The sequence below is a fragment of the Pistacia vera genome, unplaced genomic scaffold (assembly GCF_008641045.1).
Source record: "Pistacia vera cultivar Batoury unplaced genomic scaffold, PisVer_v2 Contig757, whole genome shotgun sequence".
NCBI classification, from domain to species: domain Eukaryota; kingdom Viridiplantae; phylum Streptophyta; class Magnoliopsida; order Sapindales; family Anacardiaceae; genus Pistacia; species Pistacia vera.
Window position 1 is genome coordinate 601,739 of NW_022196620.1, and position 21,285 is coordinate 623,023.

The window sequence follows — 21,285 nt, forward strand, 5'->3', positions numbered from 1 at the left end:
ATTTGGTGCTTGACTCAAATCCTGAATGTTACAAGCATGGGTGAGCTTTTTCTCTTTCATAGTTAACGATCTTTCAGTTGTCATTTGACACTAAATTAAATCCCATCCCCGCCTTTTCACCCATTAAAAATTTGTTGCTTCTAAAAATATTGGAAATTGTTTATAGGATAGGTTTATCTGGATAATCTTGAAGCAAGTGTTGCCGTTCTGAGGAAAGCTGTCTGATGAATGGAAGGAGCACTCTGTTAATGTCCTACGTCTGAAGCTTTGAGGGAAGCTCTAAGAAGTTTAGGCAGAAGGTAATGTATTTCACTCGTTCAGGTCCTTCAGGACAGATATTTGATTTAAAGGCATTATAACTCATGGAAGAAAATGTTTTCTGTGTTTTACTGGGAAAACTTATGGATAAGAATTTGTTTAAGCACTTTCAGCCTGGTTTGTTAGGTCTATTTTTTCTATGAATTTTTTTTTTTAAAATTCAATCATGTATAATTTCCATAATTGATGCTAAATTATTTTTTCTCCTCAATCGTCAGTGACTTTTGTTTATGACTGGCATTCTAATAATTTCTTTGACTGATGCTACATTCCTAGTGCTCTTGATTTTAAGAAAGTGGATTCATTATTAACAATTGAAACCTTACTAATTACCATTTTTTTATAGTATTTGATGAATTTTAGTTTCAGCCTAAACGGCTGAATATGGTGATGATTTATAAGTGGAATTAATACTTGGTTCCTAACTAGTTCTGTTTGGTGTTCATACAGAATGAGAAAGCCTTAACAAAGTCAGAAGATACTGCCCGCATTGCATTATTGAAGGAGGCAGACAAGCATAGCAAGGTGATTTTGGGACGGTTGTCACGAGGCCATGGATGCCTGAAGGGCATAGTTTTTGTCTCTGTTGCACTAGCTGCAAGTGCAGTTGTAATGTCCTCCCAAAACATGGAACTGTGGGACATGAAGAAATTATTGGAAATGATTACTCACCTTAAAACTCTCTGAGCTACTATCAAGGGGAGTCCAGCAGCTACCGCTGCACAACCGGATATAGGTTTAACTATGCTCGAAATAGGTCAGTTTTCTGAGGCAACCCCTTAAAAAATGGGGGAGGTTGAGTTTCTTGGTTTCTAATGTTTACCAGAATTAGAAATAGGAGCCCCAGCAAGCGGCTTTTGTGGGGTGTCATTGCAGAGTGTTTTAAGTGTTTGTGTATGGTGTTGAGTTTGGTGTTAGTTTAGTGATTTGTTATCATTTCATAATGACACTAATTTGGTAGTGTTTTATCCTCTTTTGGGGTTAAATTTTACACATTTGAAAGTGCTATACAGAGATGGAAATAAAGGGGGTAAAGACTATGCGTGAAATTATTTATTATTATTATTATTTAAATCACATATGTCTTGTTTGTGAACGTAAGTATTAGATGTCTATCTAGCACTGCCAAATGCCAATGATTCGGTTGATCCGTTATTATTCTTCCTTTGCACTGCTACGTGATTGAGGTAAAAGTTATGTTGATTAATTGTGGAATCATATTTCATAATAATAATGTTAATGATAATCATATTTCGTTTTCATGGGGCTGACTTGAATAATAATATGTAATTATGTAATGAAACACAATTTAACTGTTGTTATCAGCAGCAATTACAAATTCAGTGAATCAGTTTTTGGTATGTTTCAACGGCAAGTCATCTAGTGATAACCTAAGCCTAATAATACCCATTAGATTTGGACGCTTTCGTTTTTTATGGAAACCATTGAATTGGTGGGGCAACATAATTATAGCAGAATCCGTAAATAATAGATTGTGATTTGATTTGACTTGACTTGAATGAATCGTTTAAGCTTGGACCAAAGTATTTTCTCTCTGTAATTGTAAAAGTAATCATCTGTAACAGCCTTTTTCTTTTCTAAAACCAGTTCCCCATTCATTTAGTTTTTGGCACTTCAATTTTATGTGCATCATTTCTAAGTTTTAATGTTCTTAATATTTCGATGTTCATTTAAAAAAAAAGAAAAAAAAGAAAATGGTTGTTTGTCGGGTGAGTAGTGATACAAATTTAATCACAAAACAATCATTAATGCCATGTTCTCTCACATGTGCGACCGTACTGTTCCAGGACACCATCAGTGGATGAAGAAACATAAAATAAAATTATTGACATTCTTCCAGATTTGATCTATTTTCACATCGTATCTGATGATGTACAATGTATGGTTTAGATCTCATCTTTACAAGGAGTTTTTTAATAAAGAAAGTATATATGTATGTTTTAATCAAATTAACCCAAAGAATTGCATGTCTCGAGTTTCTCTTCTCTACAACTTCCAGTGTTCTTCTTCTTCAAATACGGGGATGTGTGACCACCGTCTGTATGTTATTTTCAGAATCCTCATCAACAACATGTTTATGATTATAACTGTTTAACTAACACTCTATTTTTTTAATGGAAACTAGTGTTGATAAAGACATAACCTAACATGCTAAAGTTGACGAAACTAGCAATAAAGCTTCACCTAATTACAAAACATACATCCAACACGCCGCTTTTATCGCTCACTTTTTCCTTCAAACCCGTATGATTTTTCTTTTGCTTAACCCTATATTCACGCCTTCTTTTAAGCTTAAATTATTGCTTTACCATTTCCTTCTCTTCCTATTTATATCCTCCCATTTTCTCCTCTTTTCTCCATTCCATTTTCTTCTAATATTACAGTCCCAGCACAGCAGTCACTCACCAAAAAAAAAAAAAAAAATGGCCTATTCTCGTAGCTCCCTCTTGCTGTTGGTGTCTCTGCTTCTCTTGCTTACTCTCTCCAATGTGGCTGAGGTACTTAATTATATATATATATGCTAAAGTTGTGATTATTGTTTGCTAATTAATTAATCTTTTCTGTCAACAGGTTTATGGTGGTGGTAATTATAATAACCTTAAACCATCAGGTAAGTAACTCTTGATTAAGCTAAATTATGTGTTGTCATTTTGACATGCAAAGTCATAAACATTTGATTCGTTACAGATTGCAACCCAAAGTGTAAGTATAGATGCTCAGCAACATCACACAAGAAGCCATGCATGTTCTTCTGCCAAAAGTGCTGCAACAAATGCCTTTGCGTGCCTCCTGGTGTTTACGGCAACAAGCAAGTTTGCCCTTGCTACAACAACTGGAAGACCAAGGAAGGAGGACCCAAATGCCCTTGAACTTTCAGCTCTTTAAGTCAAAATCTTGATTATTAAAATAGGCCAAACCCAATTTTTAATTTTATTGGCAGCAATTAGTGTAGACAAATCTGTGGCTCCAGTGCTTGCATAAGACTTGATCTTAAGCCTCCAGAACTACTAATAAATGGAAACTTATAAGAACATGAAAATAAAAATAATATAAGATGTTAGTGGAGCATTAAGCTTGTACAGTCAAGGATAAGATATGTCATGGTAACAATCTATATTCATTAAAAAATAAATATTTTTATTTATTGTTAAAGTAGAATTATGATTTAAATACAAGTTGACATCATTGTATGCTTATGTGGAATAGATTAATTTAAATATAAGTAGATATAAAAAGGTAATAACCAGAATGATTGAATGTGAGTTGGGTAAGTAACATTAATTGAGTGGGAACACCATTTGACTTTGTGAGAAAGAAGGAAAAAAAAATTTCCTTTACGTAACCGCGACATTTGAAAAAAAATTCTAAAAAAAAATAACAAATTGATATATTTTGATTTATAACAAATGAGTTTTCATAGAATATTCATAAATAATTGCTTTTGAAAGCGAAAAATTTACATTTAAAATTTTTATATAAAAAAACCCAAAATTAAATGAGAAAAATCCCTAATTTTGTATAAATAGACTATAAATTTGTTACAACAATAATCCAAATTGAGCATCCCTTTCAATTTCAGCCTTTATTAATGATTCTACTATTTGTTTTGACATAATTGATTGATTTCCAACCACCTTCTGAATTTAACATGCTAAAAATATAGGATGGCTGAGTGAGCTTAAAGAGCAGGACTCTATTGATTTACTATTCTTCTAATTATAAAATTTGTGGAGATTATTTATATCCTAATCCTAATCATATCAGCATCCATCAATCAAAATTACTGGATAGTGGCATTTACGTTATTTATGTCTTCAATGAGGGTCAACTTGGAAACCTAAACAAATACATTAAATCACGTGTCTTTTAACACAGAGTTCTGAGTTCTCATTGTGTCTCCTTCGAAACCCGACCGGACCTCCCTCTATATTTTCTTACTGTGATCTGATCTCTGTTCGACGTAAACACAGTTTCTTTAAGTAGAGAAACTGTTGTTTCGGTTGAGGGAATTGTTTCTGAAGAGGGAGAAGACTGATCTTCTCACCAGGACGAGAATTCAGCTATATCGAGCAAATTCTAGAGAAGACGAGCTGGAGAACAGCACCTACTACTATAAGCCAAATGATTACGCCTGGCAAACGGTGCGTATCGAAAGAAATCCTCGAAACCATCGCATACGAGAATTCAATCACTGATCGCCGCCCTAATGGTGGTGCCAACCTACTTCTGATATCTTCGGTCGATCGAACAACAATCGGAGGATCGTCGACGCCGAATGGTCGAGGCCCAGACGAAGGAAGACGTCGCCGTTGAGGATCTAAGAGGCATTCTGAGAAGATGACGATAGTGATGTGGACCTCCCGTTGCCGACGCGGAGGTAAAGAAGTAAGCAGAAGAGCCACAAGAGCCTAAAGTTACGGTGGCGGAGGCAGCTGCGAGAATTGACGGTGAATCGGGATTTTCTCGTGACATAACTGTGAGTGATGATCTTTTATTTTACTCTTATTTTAGCAATTTGAAAAGTTCGGTTGTGAGTTTTAGTTTTGCATGGCTTGTGAAAACATGATTTTAATGTTGTTGAAATGAATATTGAGTAGGTTTGTATGAGAAACAGCAAGATATACAGCTGATGCGATTCGCGGATTACTTTGTCGTGCGTTTGCATCTGTGAGTTCGTCTCAGTTTCCTGGTGAAGACGTTCAGAGAGTCCTGTTGCCAAGATAGTTGATGTGGAGTGAGATTTAGATCATTAAAGTTTGAAATGTGAATGAGCTTTCATGAAATTTTATACTCAGATGTTTCATATTTTTTGTTTGCATGCAATGATTTACAAGTTAAAATGGAAGCAATTGCATCAATTTCATTCAATACGCGAGATGCAATCCATTTTCTGGTTTCAAGTAAATGATATGAAGATTAATGAAATGATCCGTGTTTTTCACCATCAATTTTCTGGTTTAAGTAAACGATATGAAGATTAATGAAATGATCAGTGTTTTCACCATCAATTTTGTTTTTGAGTTTAATTTCGATTATCATAATATTTAACATCTAAGAGTCTCAACATGCTATATAATGCTTTTTTTTTTTTTTTTAAGTATTATTTATTCGATTAGCTTACTCAAAAAGTCTTATTACCAATATACTTGTGAACAGATCCCTCTTTCTCATATCGCTGAAGATGTTTATAAGACAATCAGTTGACTGGCCAACCAGCGATCTTTTGATGCACTTGGATCTTTGTGTTATGGTCATTGGACAGATTCTCGCCGTCCTTGCCAGTCATCAAGGAGTGTTAAGGGTTCTAAAAAGGTTGTTCAACAAGCATCGTCAAGTCTCAGGTATTTCGCCATGTCACATTTTATATGTGTTATGCGTAATAATGCTGGTTTGGCCCTAAAGAGATAAATGAGAGGATCTTTGTGGACATGGTTACTATCATGTTGCAATATAACCAGTCATTGAGAGAATGTCATGTCTGTGCTGAGCAGAAGACACTTGCTTTTTAGTGGGTAGTTGTAATGTAACAGCATACCGAAAGTTCTTTTTCGTGTTTCCATTTGGATGGATTAACATAGAGCGTGAAGCTTCCCAAACTCACAGGTCTTGACGCGATGATATACTACTTTTCAATGCACCTCAAAACAGTTTGGTTTTCATTTGATGGAATGGCTGTTATCTGCCTAGCTATTTCAGAGTGTTTCTGGCTTCGAACAAATCTGATACTTTTAGCTTTCCTTTAGGTCCATCACTATATAGAAGATAGCCCCCCCTTTTTTTTAAAAAAAAAAAAAAAATCTATATGAGATGGCCATGTGATGTGGCTCAACGGTTGATGTTCATAACTAGCCAGTTTCCCTGAAAGGGATCATGATTAATGCAGACTGAAATTTAAAAATTTATTTGTAATATCTCTTTTATCTTTTTTTGACAAAAGATTTGCACTTCCATCTAACTTTTCTTGTTCTTTGAGGTTTGATAATTGCTGAGATCAGCTCTTGCATCTATTTACCAATTGTGTTGTGTTATGACAATGGTGATAGATTATGGTTCCATTTATATCCTGCTATTTTTTTTTTTTCATTGTGGGTGAATATGTGCTTTAAGTTTGCCCTCTAGGAGGGAGGAGAAGTATTTTGTTAAGTATTAAAACCTATGACTCGAACCACAATGAGATCATCTAAGAAGCTAATTGATGGAAAGGTCATTGCAAAAAGGCAAACAATTGAAGAAAATAAGTCGGTGGAATAGACTTGAAATTCCGAGCCTGACTCTAATTATTAGCTTTTGAGCTGATTCGAACTTGTTCTGATATGTGAATGTCTTACTATCATCAGTAGATAGAAATATGGACTAAGCGAGTATTATAGATTTGATATTAGTTTTGTATTTTTGATTTCCAGGATGTTTAAGACATTTGAATGTCACCCACCAAATGAATCACTACTTCTTTGGAAGACTTCTGATGAACTTTGATATAAATTGGCCTTGTTTATATTACCGCGTCATATCACTGTTGGCTGAAAGGAATGACAGTTGATTATATCTCTATATTAGCCATGTGGGCTATATGTTCTATAAGAACCTATAATTAAAAGGATATGATACTCCACGAAAGACACAGTTAAAGATTTCTCAATTGTGATACATTTTATCTTTTCTCTATCTAGCCCGACAGTTGATGCATTTTGGACTTCTGTCTATCTAATCTGTTAATTATTTTTTCATGATCCTGATGTTTCAGTTGTAAGATATTTAATTGTTATGAGTCAAAATAGATATCATAAATGGAGCATGTAGGGACAAAATGCTGACAGTACAAGGTTCATGTGCGTTTAAATATTCAGAATATTGAATGAGAAGAAAACCGGTCACACATTGAACGATTGTAGTGTTTTTTAACTTTTAATTCGCAACTGTTTTGAGCTATATATAAGCCTACTCCCATTAGACGATGCAGAAAAGCAAATTGTTTCTTGTTGTTCCTCCTGCATCTTCCAAGGTTGCGTTTACCTTTTTACTTCTCATTGGAAGAAATCCAAGGGAAAATAAATTTAAATGCCATTCTGTTTTGGAGGCTCAGAACTTGTTGACTTTTAAAAATCTGGGTATTGTAAGCCATGAATTCTTAGTTTTTAGAAGCAAGAGTTGGGATAGAAGCTCTTAATCAATGGTGTCTCGTCCCTTTACATAGGATGTTGTTGATTGACATGAGAATAGTTTCAAAGCTCTATACCTCAAAGTAGTAATTTGCATTGATTGCTATTACAGATGTTGCCCTGCCACTTACAGTATATCTGCTGGTCAATTGATAACTAATTTATGACTGTTGCTAGTGGAACTGCAGGTAGCCATATTTGTGGTTTTAGCCATGGTACTGCGACGGAAACCTGATGTATTGGTAGTTTTATTGCCTAAATGAGGGAAATCCCAAATATCAAGGACAAGATAAGCTTCCTGTCACCATCTGGAGATTATGCAGGTGACTACAGCAATATTGATAGTTTGATTTTCCTGCCTCTCTTTTTGGAAGATGAGCTTTTTAACTGGACATTGGAATTTCTGTTGACTAGGCCGCCAAGGAGATTTGGCTGTAGGGCTGTACATATGGGTGCAGGTTCTCTTGCATGTTGAGTGGCAAGTCAAGTTGTAATCCACAGGCTAGAGACCTGATTTTACAGCTGGTGGAGAGGTTGGACACCATTGAGATGCAACATAGTTTTTTTGCATGTTTTATACTCTTATGCGATGTTTCTCAGACTTTTTTATTGCACACAAAACTTTGTTTGTTTCTTTCTAACTCTTGCTCCATGGGTGAATTCAGAATATTATCCTCTCCAAAAGCCCGCCCTATTTTATTAAATGGTGCTTTCAGAAAAGGGGAGCGCCTAGTGCCACCGTCAGCTCTTGAGATTTTGATGAGAGTCACCTTTCCAGCATCATCAGCTCGAGTTAAGGTTGGTTCTGTTGTGGAGTATTTGCAGTTATGTGATTGGAATGTGTAGAAGTTAGTTTAATGCAATTTTTTATGTTTTACTTAGGCAACTGAAGGTTTGAGGCTGTTTATCCAACCCTAAAAGAGGTTTCCCTTGCTGGTGCTCCTGTAGCAAAGCCATGAAACAAGTTGCACAGCAGATAATGCAGTTGCACTTAAAGCTGTGGAGAAGGTAGTGATATCAGACTTCTTTTCAGTGAGATTACCCTCACTCCTTTTATCTGAAAGTAGAAGAGACTTGGTTGATAGATTTGGCATAAGTGATGTGTGATGCTTTGTGCAGGAGTTCCTAACCTATCAAGTGAAGCAAGTGACATTTTGATTTGGTGCTTGACCCAAATCCTGAATGTTACAAGCAAGGGTGAGCTTTTTCTCTTTCATAGTTAACGATCTTTCAGTTGTTCATTTGACACTAACTTTAATATCCCATCCCCTGTTTCACCCCATTAAAAATTTTGTTGCTTCTAAAAATATTGGAAATTGTTTATAGGATAGGTTTATCTGGATAATCTTGAAGCAAGGGTTGCGTTCTGAGAAAGCTGTCGATGAATGGAAGGAGCACTCTGTAAATGTCCTACGTCTGAAGCTTTGAGGGAAATCTAAGAGTTTTAGGCAGAAGGTAATGTATTTCACTCGATCAGGGCCTTCAGGACAGATATTTGATTTAAAGGCATTATAACTCATGGAAGAAAATGTTTTCTGTGTTTTACTGGGAAAACTTAGGATAAGAATTGTTTAAGCACTTTCAGCCTGGTTGTTAGTCATTTTTTCTATGAATTTTTTTTTTAAAATTCAATCAGTATAATTTCCATAATTGATGCTAAATATTTTTTTCTCTCAATCTCAGTGACTTTTGTTTAGACTGGCATTCTAATAATTCTTTGACTGATGCACATTCCTAGTGCTCTTGATTTTAAGAAAGTGGATTCATTAACAATTGAAACTTACAATTACCATTTTTTTATAGTATTTGATGAATTTTAGTTTCAGCCTAAACGGCTGAATATGGTGATGATTTATAAGTGGAATTAATACTTGGTTCCTAACTAGTTCTGTTTGGGTTTCATACAGAATGAGAAAGCCTAACAAAGTCAGAGATACTGCCCGCATTGCATTATTGAAGGAGGCAGGCAAGCATAGCAAGGTGATTTTGGGACGGTTGTACAGAGGCATGGATGCTGAATACTTTTTATGGTGAATTACTGAATTCATCTCTAATTCTCCCTCCATAGCCTGCATAAAATTTCAAATATTTATTTCCTAAAATATCTTGCAGTGTATGATGATGAGTCTACTTATTACCACTTAATAATAATAATAATAATTCAGTAATTTTTCAACCACATTATTTGTTAATAAATATAGGCAGCTTCAAGGGTGCTTCTCTCTTTCTTTTTTTCTTATTTTATTTAACATAAACTTTAGATTATTAGATGGAGATATTTTGGGTGGATGAGATCATCCTAACTTATATCATTAATGTATATTGCAACTGAAATGCATAAATTATATGTATTAATAGAACAAATTTGCTTTATAATTTCTTCTCAAAAAATAATATTCTTGCATTATTTTACTTTGTAATACTTGTTTTATTAAAGAGTAATATCAAAGTATTGTGTTAATTTTTCTATGTTTCACTGCCAATTTATCTCAAATTCACTATAATTTTCTTTTTATATAGTTTTAATATTGTTATAATGTTTTTTATACAATTTATCATAATTTTTTTTTATAAAATCTGATTAAATATTTTTATTGAAAAAAAAAAAACTCATGATAGTTAACTAATCCAATAAAATCTTTATGTATTTTAACTAAAAATCTAATTCACCTGAGAATACCAAATTACCAAAAAGTCTTGCAATTTGTTAGGCTTGACTTGCCAACTCATGATAACACGTGACACAAATCAAATGCTATATCGAGAATTCTTACTCTCGCACCAACCAGATAGTTTCTCAAATGTAAAACTGTCTTGGCTAAAATCAAAAACTTTTTGTAACATCACGTAAAGCCAAAAAAGCATTATCCTTTTCAATTACTTAAATTAATAGAATCGATAATTTACTTTATAATCACTTACTAACAGCGCAATTCGAAGTTAAATTAATAATACGAGTAACCAACTTTTTCCCATCCGAGGTTTGTCCCAAGTCTTAACGATGCTTTTCTAATCACAAAGTTTAAATTTTGTTAATACTCAAAATCGATTTTCATAATAAAAATTTTTTTTTGTCACCGTTATTTGAACTTTCGGTTTCTTCTTTACAAAATTTTTCTCATTCTAAAACTTGATTTCTCGTTGATTACCAATTACTGCGAAATTAAGATTTTTTATTTTTACCTGATTTTTGACTGATTCCAACGACGAATATTTAATTGATCACCACTATTCGATCCAACCTTCATTGTACAAAACTTTTATTGTCTTATCTCTTGATAACTTATCGAACACCAATTAAAAAAGTAAAATTTATTTAAATATTAACATAATATAAATTTTGGATTAAAAAAAAAGGTATTTTGAAGGTTTCAAAGGAAAAAAGTGTTATTAAAACACACCTTGGGTGTAAAAATGTCAGTTTACTCTTAATAATATATAGATATTTTGATTAAATATAAATAATATAGTTGGGGTATTGTTTCACCCGCCACCTTTCTCCTAATCCCCTTAATGAGGGAGAACAAAGTGTTACCATCGTCCTTAAGGTAATAATAAGAATTAATTCCGTGGGGCCAAATAGTGATTGTGAATTTGTGATAGAATCAGAGTGGATTCGGAAGAGTTAATGGAGAGCCAACCTACAATAATACTCCCGTGGGCCGTCAACTGGGCTGGCCCCACCACTATACTCTCGTTTATATCGTACAATATCATCTTCCCATTGTACCCTTCATTTTACTCCCAATTTGCAAAATGCCCGACACCATCAGATCAGGTTGATCTGGTCCTAAATGGATGGCTAGCGATAAAATGTAAAAATGAAATATTTCATAAATTTAAACATTAAATAAAAAAATATTCGGTCGTAATTTTAGAATATCTTTAAACATATTAATATTTTTTCTTATAAGGATTAGGTATATACGGATTTAATTACTCCCTCCCTTTTTTTTAAGTGACGTTTTAAGATCTTGCATAATTTTTAAGAAAACAAATTTCTCTCTCCTCGTATTGACTTTTTCACTGAAATTGCAGTGGAAAAATTTTGATTCTCCCGCTGCTCTTCACCTGCATTTGAAAAAGAAAAAGAGAGAGGAGATAAGGGGCAGAGACGAAGAAAGAGAGAGCGGAGATGAGGGCAGAGAAAATTGGAATACAAAGGACAGAGGAATTTATCGAAGAAGAAAGAGAAGATGGGGTAGTCAAACAATTTATTTTGGCAAAAAAATACTTTCCTAAAACGTCTATTAAAATGAAACAGAGAGAGTATATTGTAATTTATTTATGAATGCATATGATAAGATGTATTTTAAGAGTAATGTTAGTCTTACTCACTCCCCCTACTCACTTCTCTTATTCACCTTTGTTAAAATGTTAACTTTATTCACTTCTTCACTGTGCTTAACAAAGGCGAGTAAGAGAAGTGAGTAGGGGGAGTAAACAAGGCTAGCATTACTCGTATTTCAATGATAGTTAAATTTCGTGATATTGACTAAAAATTAATAAAAACTACTAATAAATGGAAACTTATAAGAACATGAAAATAAAATAATATAAGATGTTAGTGGAGCATTAAGCTTGTACAGTCAAGGATAAGATAATGTCATGGTAACAATCTATATTCATTAAAATATAAATATTTTTTATTTTATTGTTAAAGTAGATTATTGATTTAAATACAAGTTGACATCATTGTATGCTTATGTGGAATAAGATTAATTTTAAATATAAAGTAGATATAAAAAGGTAATTAACCATGAATGATTGAATGTGAGTTGGGTAATGTAACATTAATTGAGTGGGAACACCATTTGACTTTGTGAGAAAGAAGGAAAAAAAAAATTTCCTTTACGTAACCGCGACATTTGAAAAAATAATTCTAAAACAAAATTAAAAAATTGATATATTTTGATTTATAACAAAATGAGTTTTCATAGAATTATTCATAATAATTGCTTTTGAAAGCGAAAATTTACATTTAAAATTTTTTATATAAAAAAACCCAAAATTAAATGAGAAAAATCCCCTAATTTTGTATAAATAGACTATAAATTTGTTCACAACAATAATCCAAATTAAGCATCCCTTTCAATTTCAGCCTTTATTAATGATTCTACTATTTGTTTTGACATAATTTGATTGATTTCCAACCACCTTCTGAATTTAACATGCTAAACTATAGGATGGCTGAGTGAGCTTAAAAAGCAGGACTCTATTGATTTACTATTTCTTCTAATTATAAAATTTGTTGGAGATTTATTTATTTATCCTAATCCTAATCATATCAGCATCCATCAATCAAAATTACCGGATAGTGGCATTTACGTTATTTATGTCTTCAATGAGGTCAACTTGGAAACCTAAACAAATACATTAAATCCACGTGTCTTTTAACACAGAGTTCTGAGTTCCTCATTTTGTCGTCTCCTTCGAAACCCGACCGGACCTCCCTCTATATTTTCTTACTGTGATCTGATCTCTGTTCGACGTAAACACAGTTTCTTTTAAGTAGAGAAACTGTTGTTTCGGTTGAGGGAATTGTTTCTGAAGAGGGAGAATGACTGATCTTCTCACCATGGACGAGAATTCAGCTATTATCGAGCAAATTCTTAGAGAAGACGAGCTGGAGAACAGCACCTACTACTATAAGCCAAATGATTACGCCTGGCAAACGGTGTCGTATCGAAAGAAATCCTCGAAACCATCGCATACAGAGAATTCAATCACTGATCGCCGCCCTAATGGTGGTGCCACTACTTCTGATATCTTCCGGTCGATCGAACAACAATCGGAGGATCGTCGACGCCGAATGGTCGAGGCCCAGACGAAGGAAGACGTCGCCGTTGATGGATCTAAGAGGCATTCTGATGAAGATGACGATAGTGATGTTGAACCTCCCGTTGCCGACGCGGAGGTAAAGAAAGTTAAACAGAAGAAGCCCAAGAAGCCTAAAGTTACGGTGGCGGAGGCAGCTGCGAGAATTGACGCCGGTGAACTCGGAGCTTTTCTCGTTGACATAACTGTGAGTGATGATCTTTTATTTTACTCTTTATCTTTTAACAATTTGAAAAGTTTCGGTTTGTGAGTTTTATGTTTTGCATGGCTTGTGAAAACATTGATTTTAATTGTTGTTGAAATGAATATTGAATAGGCTTTGTATGAGAAACAGCAAGATATACAGCTGATGCGATTCGCGGATTACTTTGGTCGTGCGTTTGCATCTGTGAGTTCGTCTCAGTTTCCTTGGTTGAAGACGTTCAGAGAGTCCACTGTTGCCAAGATAGTTGATGTGAGTGAGATTTGGATCATTAAAGTTTGAAATGTGAATGAGCTTTCATGAAAATTTTATCTCAGATGTTTCATATTTTTTGTTGCATGCAAATGATTTACAAGTTAAAATGGAAGCAATTGCATCAATTTTCATTTCAATACGCGAGATGCAATCAATTTTCTGGTTTCAAGTAAATGATATGAAGATTAATGAAATGATCAGTGTTTTCACCATCAATGTTCTGATTTTAAGTAAACGATATGAAGATTAATGAAATGATCAGTGTTTTCACCATCAATTATTGTTTTTTGAGTTTAAATTTCTGATTATCATAATATTTTAACATCTAAGATGTCTAATCATGCTATGTTAATGCTTTTTTTTAAAGATATTATTTATTTGATTAGCTTACTCAAAAGTCTTATTACCAATATTACTTGTGAACAGATCCCTCTTTCTCATATCGCTGAAGATGTTTATAAGACATCAGTTGACTGGCTCAACCAGCGATCTTTTGATGCACTTGGATCCTTTGTGTTATGGTCATTGGACAGCATTCTCGCCGTCCTTGCAAGTCATCAAGGAGCTGTTAAGGGTTCTAAAAAGGTTGTTCAACAAGCATCGTCCAAGTCTCAGGTATCTTTTTGCCATGTCACATTTGATATGTTTTATGCGTAATTAATGCTGGTTTGGCCCTAAAGAGATAAATGAGGGATCTTTGTGGACATGGTTACTATCATGTTGCAATATAACCAGTCATTGAGAGAATGTCATGTCTGTGCTGAGTAGAAGACACTTGCTTTTTTAGTGGCTAGTTGTAATGTAACAGCATACCCGAAAGTTCTTTTTCGTGTTTCTCATTTGGATGGAGTAAACATAAGAGCGTGACAGCTTCCCAAACTCAAGGTCTTGGTAACTAAACAAAGGTTGGGACCATTAACACGATGCATTTATACTACTTTTCAATGCACCTCAAAACATGTTTGTGTTTTCATTTGATGGAATGGCTGTTATCTGCCTAGCTATTTCAGAGTGTTTTCTGGCTTCGACCAAATCTGATACTTTTAGCTTTCCTATTAGGTCCATCATCTATATAGAAGATAGCCCCCCCTTTTTTTTTAAAAAAAAAAAAAAAAATCTATATGAAGATGGCCATGTGATGTGGCTCACGGTTTGATGTTCATAACTAGCCAGTTTCCCTGAAAGGGATCATGATTAATGCAGACTGAAATTTAAAAATTTATTTGTAATATCTCTTTTATCTTTTTTTGACAAAAGATTTGCACTTTCATCTAACTTTTTCTTGTCCTTTGAGGTTTTGAAAGTTGCTGAGATCAGCTCTTGCATCTATTTACCAATTGTGTTGGTGTTATGACAATGGTGATAGATTATGGTTCCATTTATATCCCTGCTATTTTTTTTATTTTTTATTTTTTCATTGTTGAATATCGTGCTTCAAGTTTGCCCTCTAGGAGGGAGGACGAGAGCTATTTTGTTAAGTATTAAAACCTATGACTCAAACCACAATGAGATCATCTAAGAAGCTAATTGATGGAAAGGTCATTGCAAAAAGGCAAACAATTGAAGAAAATAAGTCAGTGGAATGGACTTGAAATTCCAAGGCTGACTCTAACTTATTAGCTTTTGATGCTGATTTCGAACTTGTTCTGATATGTGTACATGTCTTACTATCATCAGTAGATAGAAATATGGACTAATGCGGAGTATTATAGATTTGATATTAGTTTTGTATTTTTGATTTCCAGGATGTTTAAGACATTTGAATGTCACCACCCAAATGAATCACTTCTTTGGAAGACTTCTGATGAACTTTGATTATAAATTGGCCTTGTTTATATTACTGCGTCATACCACTGTTGGCTGAATAGTAATGACAGTTGATTATATCTCTATATTAGCCATGTGTGCTATCGTTGTTCTATAAGAACCTATAATTAAAAGGATATGATACTCCACGAAAGACACAAGTTAAATGAATATTCTCAATTGTGATTATCCATTATATCTTTTCTCTATCTAGCACGACAGTTGATGCATTTTGGACTTCTTTGTCTATCTAATCTGTTAATTTTTTTTTTTTCATGATCCTTGATGTTTTAGTTGTAAGATATTCAATTGTAATGAGTCAAAATAGATATCATATAATGGAGCATGTAGGGACAAAATGCTGACAGTACGAGGTTCATGTGCGTTTGAATATTCAGAATATCGAATGAGAAGAAAACCTGTCACACATTTGAACGATTGTAGTGTTTTTAACTTTTAATTCAGCAACTGTTTTGAGCTATATATAAGCCTACTCCCATTAGACGATGCAGAAAAGCAAATTGTATTCTTGTTGTTCCTCCTGCCATCTTCCAAGGTTGCGTTTACCTTTTTACTTCTCATTGGAAGAAATCCAAGGGCAAATAAATTTAAATACCATGCTGTTTTGGAGGCTCAGAACTTGTTTGACTTTTAAAAATCTGGGATATTGTAAGCCATTTGAATTCTTAGTTTTTAGAAGCAAGAGTTGGGATAGAAGCTCTTAATCAATGGTGTCTCGTCCCTTTACATAGGATGTTGTTGATTGACATGAGAATAGTTTTCAAAGCTCTATACCTCAAAGCTAGTAATTTGCATTGATTGCTATTACAGATGTTGCCCTGCCACTTACAGTATATCTGCTGGTTAATTGATTAACTAATTTATGATTGTTGCTATGTTGGAACTGCAGGTAGCCATATTTGTGGTTTTAGCCATGGTACTGCGACGGAAACCTGATGTATTGGTTAGTTTATTGCCTATAATGAGGGGAAATCCCAAATATCAAGGACAAGATAAGCTTCCTGTCACCATCTGGATGATTATGCAGGTGACTACAGCAATATTGATAGTTTGATTTTCCTGCCGCTCTTTTTGGAAGATGAGCTTTTTAACTGGACATTGGGATTTCTGTTTGACTAGGCCGCCCAAGGAGATTTGGCTGTAGGGCTGTACATATGGGTGCAGGTTCTCTTGCCCATGTTGAGTGGCAAGTCAAGTTGTAATCCACAGGCTAGAGACCTGATTTTACAGCTGGTGGAGAGGTTGGACACCATTGAGATGCAACATAGTTTTTTTGCTATGTTTTATACTCTTATGCGATGTTTCTAAGACTTTTTTATTGCACACAAAACTTTGTTCTGTTTCTTTCTAACTTCTTGCTCTCATGGGTGAATTCAGAATATTATCCTCTCCAAAAGCCCGCCCTATTTTATTAAATGGTGCTTTCAGAAAAGGGGAGCGCCTAGTGCCACCGTCAGCTCTTGAGATTTTGATGAGAGTCACCTTTCCAGCATCATCAGCTCGAGTTAAGGTTGGTTCTGTTGTGGAGTATTTGCAGTATATGTGATTGGACATGTGTAGAAGTTTCGTTGTAATGCAATTTTTTATGTTTTACTTAGGCAACTGAAAGGTTTGAGGCTGTTTATCCAACCCTAAAAGAGGTTTCCCTTGCTGGTGCTCCTGGTAGCAAAGCCATGAAACAAGTTGCACAGCAGATAATGCAGTTAGCACTTAAAGCTGCTGGAGAAGGTAGTGATATCAGACTTCTTTTCAGTGAGATTACCCTCACTCCTTTTATCTGAAAGTAGAAGAGACTTGGTTGATAGATTTGGCATAAGTTGATGTGTGATGCTTTGTGCAGGAGTTCCTAACCTATCAAGTGAAGCAAGTGACATTTTGATTTGGTGCTTGACTCAAAATCCTGAATGTTACAAGCAATGGGTGAGCTTTTTCTCTTTCATAGTTAACGATCTTTCAGTTGTTCATTTGACACTAACTTTTAATATCCCCATCCCCGCCTTTCACCCCATTAAAAATTTTGTTGCTTCTAAAAATATTAGGAAATTGTTTATAGGATATGGTTTATCTGGATAATCTTGAAGCAAGTGTTGCCGTTCTGAGAAAGCTGTCTGATGAATGGAAGGAGCACTCTGTTAAATGTCCTACGTCTGAAGCTTTGAGGGAAGCTCTAAAGAGTTTTAGGCAGAAGGTAATGTATTTCACTCGATCAGGTCCTTCAGGACAGATATTTGATTTAAAGGCATTATAACTCATGGAAGAAAATGTTTTCTGTGTTTTACTGGGAAAACTTATGGATAAGAATTTGTTTAAGCACTTTCAGCCTGGTTTTGTAGTCTTTTTTCTATGAATTTTTTTTTTAAAATTCAATCATGTAAATTTCCATAATTGATGCTAAATTATTTTTTCTCCTGAATCCTCAGTGACTTTTGTTTATGACTGGCATTCTAATAATTTCTTTGACTGATGCAACATTCCTAGTGCTCTTGATTTTAAGAAAGTGGATTCATTATTAACAATTGAAACCTTACTAATTACCATTTTTTATAGTATTTGATAATTTTAGTTTCAGCCTAAACGGCTGAATGGTGATGATTTATAAGTGGAATTAATACTTGGTTCCTAACTAGTTCTGTTTGGTGTTCATACAGAATGAGAAAGCCATACAAAGTCAGAAGATACTGCCCGCATGGCATTATTGAGGAGGCAGACAAGATAGCAAGGTGATTTTGGGACGATGTCACGAGGCCATGGATGCCTGAAGGGCATAGTTTTTGTCTCTGTTGCACTAGCTGCAAGTGCATGTAATGTCCTCCCAAACATGGAACTGTGGGACATGAAGAAATTATTGGAAATGATTACTCACCTTAAAACTCTCTGAGCTACTATCAAGGAGTCCAGCAGCTAGCGCTGCACAACCGGACTAGGTTTAACTATGCTCGAATAGGTCAGTTTTCTGAGGCAACCCCTTAAAAAATGGGGGAGGTTGAGTTTCTTGGTTTCTAATGTTTACCAGAATTAGAAATAGAGCCCCAGCAAGCGGCTTTTGTGGGGTGTCATTGCAGTGTTTTAAGTGTTTGTGTATGGTGTTGAGTTTGGTGTTAGTTTAGTGATTTGTTATCATTTCATAATAACACTATTTGGTAGTGTTTTATCCTCTTTTGGGTTAAATTTTACACATTTGAAAGTGCTATACAGAGATGGAAATAAGGGGGTAAAGACTATGCGTGAAATTATTTATTATTATTATTATTAAATCACATATGTCTTGTTTGTGAACGTAAGTTTAGATGTCTATCTAGCACTGCCAAATGCCAATGATTCGGTTGATCCGTTATTATTCTTCCTTTGCACTGCTACGTGATTGAGGTAAAAGTATGTTTTTAATTGTGGAATCATATTTCATAATAATAAGGTTAATGATAATCATATTTCGTTTTCATGGGGCTGACGTGAATAATAATATGTAATTAAGTAATGAAACACAATTTAACTGTTGTTATGCAGCAATTACAAATTCAGTGAATCATTTTTTGTATGTTTCAACGGCAAGTCATCTAGTGATAACCTACCTAATAATACCCATTAGATTTGGACGCTTTCGTTTTTATGGAAACCATTGAATTGGTGGGGCAACATAATTATAGCAGAATCCGTAAATAATAGATGTGATTTGACTTGACTTGAATGAATCGTTTAAGCTTGACCAAAGTATTTTCTCTCTGTATTGTAAAGTAATCATCTGTAACAGCCTTTTTCTTTTCTAAAACCAGTTCCCCATTCATTTAGTTTTTGGCACTTCAATTTTATGTGCATCATTTCTAAGTTTTAATGTCTTAATATTTCGATGTTCTTTTAAAAAAAAAAAAAAAATGGTTGTTTGTCGGTGAGTAGTGATACAATTTAATCACAAAACAATCATTATGCCATGTTCTCTCCATGTCGACCGTACTGTTCCAGGACACCATCAGTGATGAGAAACATAAAATAAAATTATTGACATTCTTCCAGATTTGATCTATTTTCACATCGTATCTGATGATGTACAATGTATGGTTTAGATCTCATCTTTATAAAGAAAGTATATATGTATGTTTTAATCAAATTAACCCACAGAATTGCATGTCTTGAGTTTCTCTTCTCTACAACTTCCAATGTCCTCCTTCTTCAATAACTGTTTACTAACACTCCTTTTTTTTAATGGAAACTAGTGTTGATAAAGACATAACCTAACCATGCTAAGTTGACGAAACTGGCAATAAACTTCAACTAATTACAAAACATACATCCAACACGCCGCTTTTATCGCTCACTTTTTCCTTCAAACCCGTATGATTTTTCTTTTGCTTAACCCTAATTCACGCCTTCTTTTAAGCTTAAATTATTGCTTTACCATCTCCCTCTCTTCCTATTTATATCCTCCCATTTTCTCCTCTTTTCTCCATTCCATTTTCTTCTAATATTACAGTCCCAGCACAGCAGTCACTCCCAAAAAAAAAAAAAAAAATGGCCTATTCTCGTACTCCCTCTTGCTGTTGGTGTCCTTGCTTCTCTTGCTTACTCTCTCCAATGTGGCTGGTACTTAATTATATATATATGCTAAGTTGTGATTATTGTTTGCTAATTAATTAATCTTTTCTGTCAACAGGTTTATGGTGGTGGTAATTATAAAGCCTTAAACCATCAGGTAAAAAACTCTTGATTAAGCTTAATTATGTGTTGTCTTTAATTTTGACATGAAATTCATGCACATTTGATTCGTTACAGATTGCAACCAAAGTGTAAGTATAGATCTCAGCACATCACACAAGACCATGCATTTTCTTCTGCCAAAAGTGCTGCAACAAATGCCTTTGCGTGCCTCCTGGTGTTACGGCAACAACAAGTTTGCCCTTCTACAAAAACTGGAAGACCAAGGAAGGAGGACCCAAATGCCCTTGAACTTTCAGCTCTTTAAGTCAAAATCTGATTATTAAATAGGCCAAACCCAATTTTTAATTTTATTGGCAGCAATTAGTGTAGACAATCTGTGGCTCCAGTGCTTGCATAAGACTTGATCTTAAGCCTCCAGTTGTTGGTTTGAGCGGAAAGGCAGCTACAGCTACTTCACTGTCTACTAGTCCTAGTTGATGTAATTTCAGATTGCATTCATTTTCATTTTGAATATTTATGAATGCTTAAATCTTTATAATTAATTTATCAACTAGAGAATACGCTGCTTTCATGTCATTAGATTAAATATACAAACTCATGCAATTTATTCAATGACTAATCCCTCGTGTTTGTGACTAATCAAATCAAAGCAAAAGCACGTGACAACTTGACAAGGTTCATTGCTAAATGCTAAGCTCTTGAATGTTAACTCCGAAAGGTTCCTGACATCAAGAAGGTTTGTTCTATTCATTATTTCTGGGTTTAAACACCTTAAGTCATCTATCATATTTATAACTTAATTTACAACATTAGTCTCATAAGGTATTCAGTGGGTCTAGAATTGTCGAAGTGTACACAAACTGACTCAAACACCGCATTATAAAAAAAGACACCCTAATTATCATAAAAAAAAAAAAGAATGTTCCCAATTTGGAAAGTAGAAGTAGAATTATATTACTTGTGTAGAAAACTAAGCTGGATATGCAATTTATAATGTTTTCTTGAAAATATCTA

At 34.3% G+C, this 21,285-nt stretch overlaps 2 protein-coding genes and 1 long non-coding RNA gene across 3 annotated transcripts; all 3 read left to right on the forward strand.

Annotated features, from left to right (window-relative positions):
• Positions 1 to 214: 214 nt before the first annotated feature.
• LOC116115922 lies at positions 215 to 1,367 on the forward strand. The gene is made up of 2 exons (XR_004125748.1): positions 215 to 299; positions 769 to 1,367. It is a non-coding gene; the product is annotated as an uncharacterized LOC116115922 (long non-coding RNA).
• A 1,391-nt stretch (positions 1,368 to 2,758) lies between these two features.
• Positions 2,759 to 3,289, forward strand: LOC116115921 (protein RSI-1-like). Its single transcript, XM_031402059.1, has 3 exons — positions 2,759 to 2,837; positions 2,911 to 2,950; positions 3,028 to 3,289. Exons 1-3 carry the CDS (start codon positions 2,763 to 2,765, stop codon positions 3,207 to 3,209), a joined length of 297 nt encoding a protein of 98 aa, XP_031257919.1. The 5' UTR covers positions 2,759 to 2,762; the 3' UTR covers positions 3,210 to 3,289.
• A 9,616-nt stretch (positions 3,290 to 12,905) lies between these two features.
• On the forward strand, positions 12,906 to 18,327 carry LOC116115937. The gene is made up of 10 exons (XM_031402073.1): positions 12,906 to 13,524; positions 13,654 to 13,791; positions 14,221 to 14,409; positions 16,511 to 16,648; positions 16,741 to 16,862; positions 16,999 to 17,131; positions 17,220 to 17,349; positions 17,462 to 17,541; positions 17,675 to 17,809; positions 18,270 to 18,327. Exons 1-10 carry the CDS (start codon positions 13,060 to 13,062, stop codon positions 18,318 to 18,320), a joined length of 1,581 nt encoding a protein of 526 aa, XP_031257933.1. The 5' UTR covers positions 12,906 to 13,059; the 3' UTR covers positions 18,321 to 18,327.
• The last annotated feature ends 2,958 nt before the right edge of the window (positions 18,328 to 21,285 follow it).

Excerpts from the sequence above, each read along its gene's own strand:
- LOC116115921 (XM_031402059.1), top strand. The coding sequence starts at position 2,763 with ATGGCCTATTCTCGTAGCTCCCTCTTGCTGTTGGTGTCTCTGCTTCTC. Across the intron at positions 2,838-2,910 it reads CTCTCTCCAATGTGGCTGAG|GTTTATGGTGGTGGTAATTA; the intron begins GTACTTAATTAT and ends TTCTGTCAACAG. Across the intron at positions 2,951-3,027 it reads TAATAACCTTAAACCATCAG|ATTGCAACCCAAAGTGTAAG; the intron begins GTAAGTAACTCT and ends GATTCGTTACAG.
- LOC116115937 (XM_031402073.1), top strand. The coding sequence starts at position 13,060 with ATGACTGATCTTCTCACCATGGACGAGAATTCAGCTATTATCGAGCAA. Across the intron at positions 17,350-17,461 it reads ACTTAAAGCTGCTGGAGAAG|GAGTTCCTAACCTATCAAGT; the intron begins GTAGTGATATCA and ends TGCTTTGTGCAG. Across the intron at positions 17,810-18,269 it reads TAAAGAGTTTTAGGCAGAAG|AATGAGAAAGCCATACAAAG; the intron begins GTAATGTATTTC and ends GTGTTCATACAG.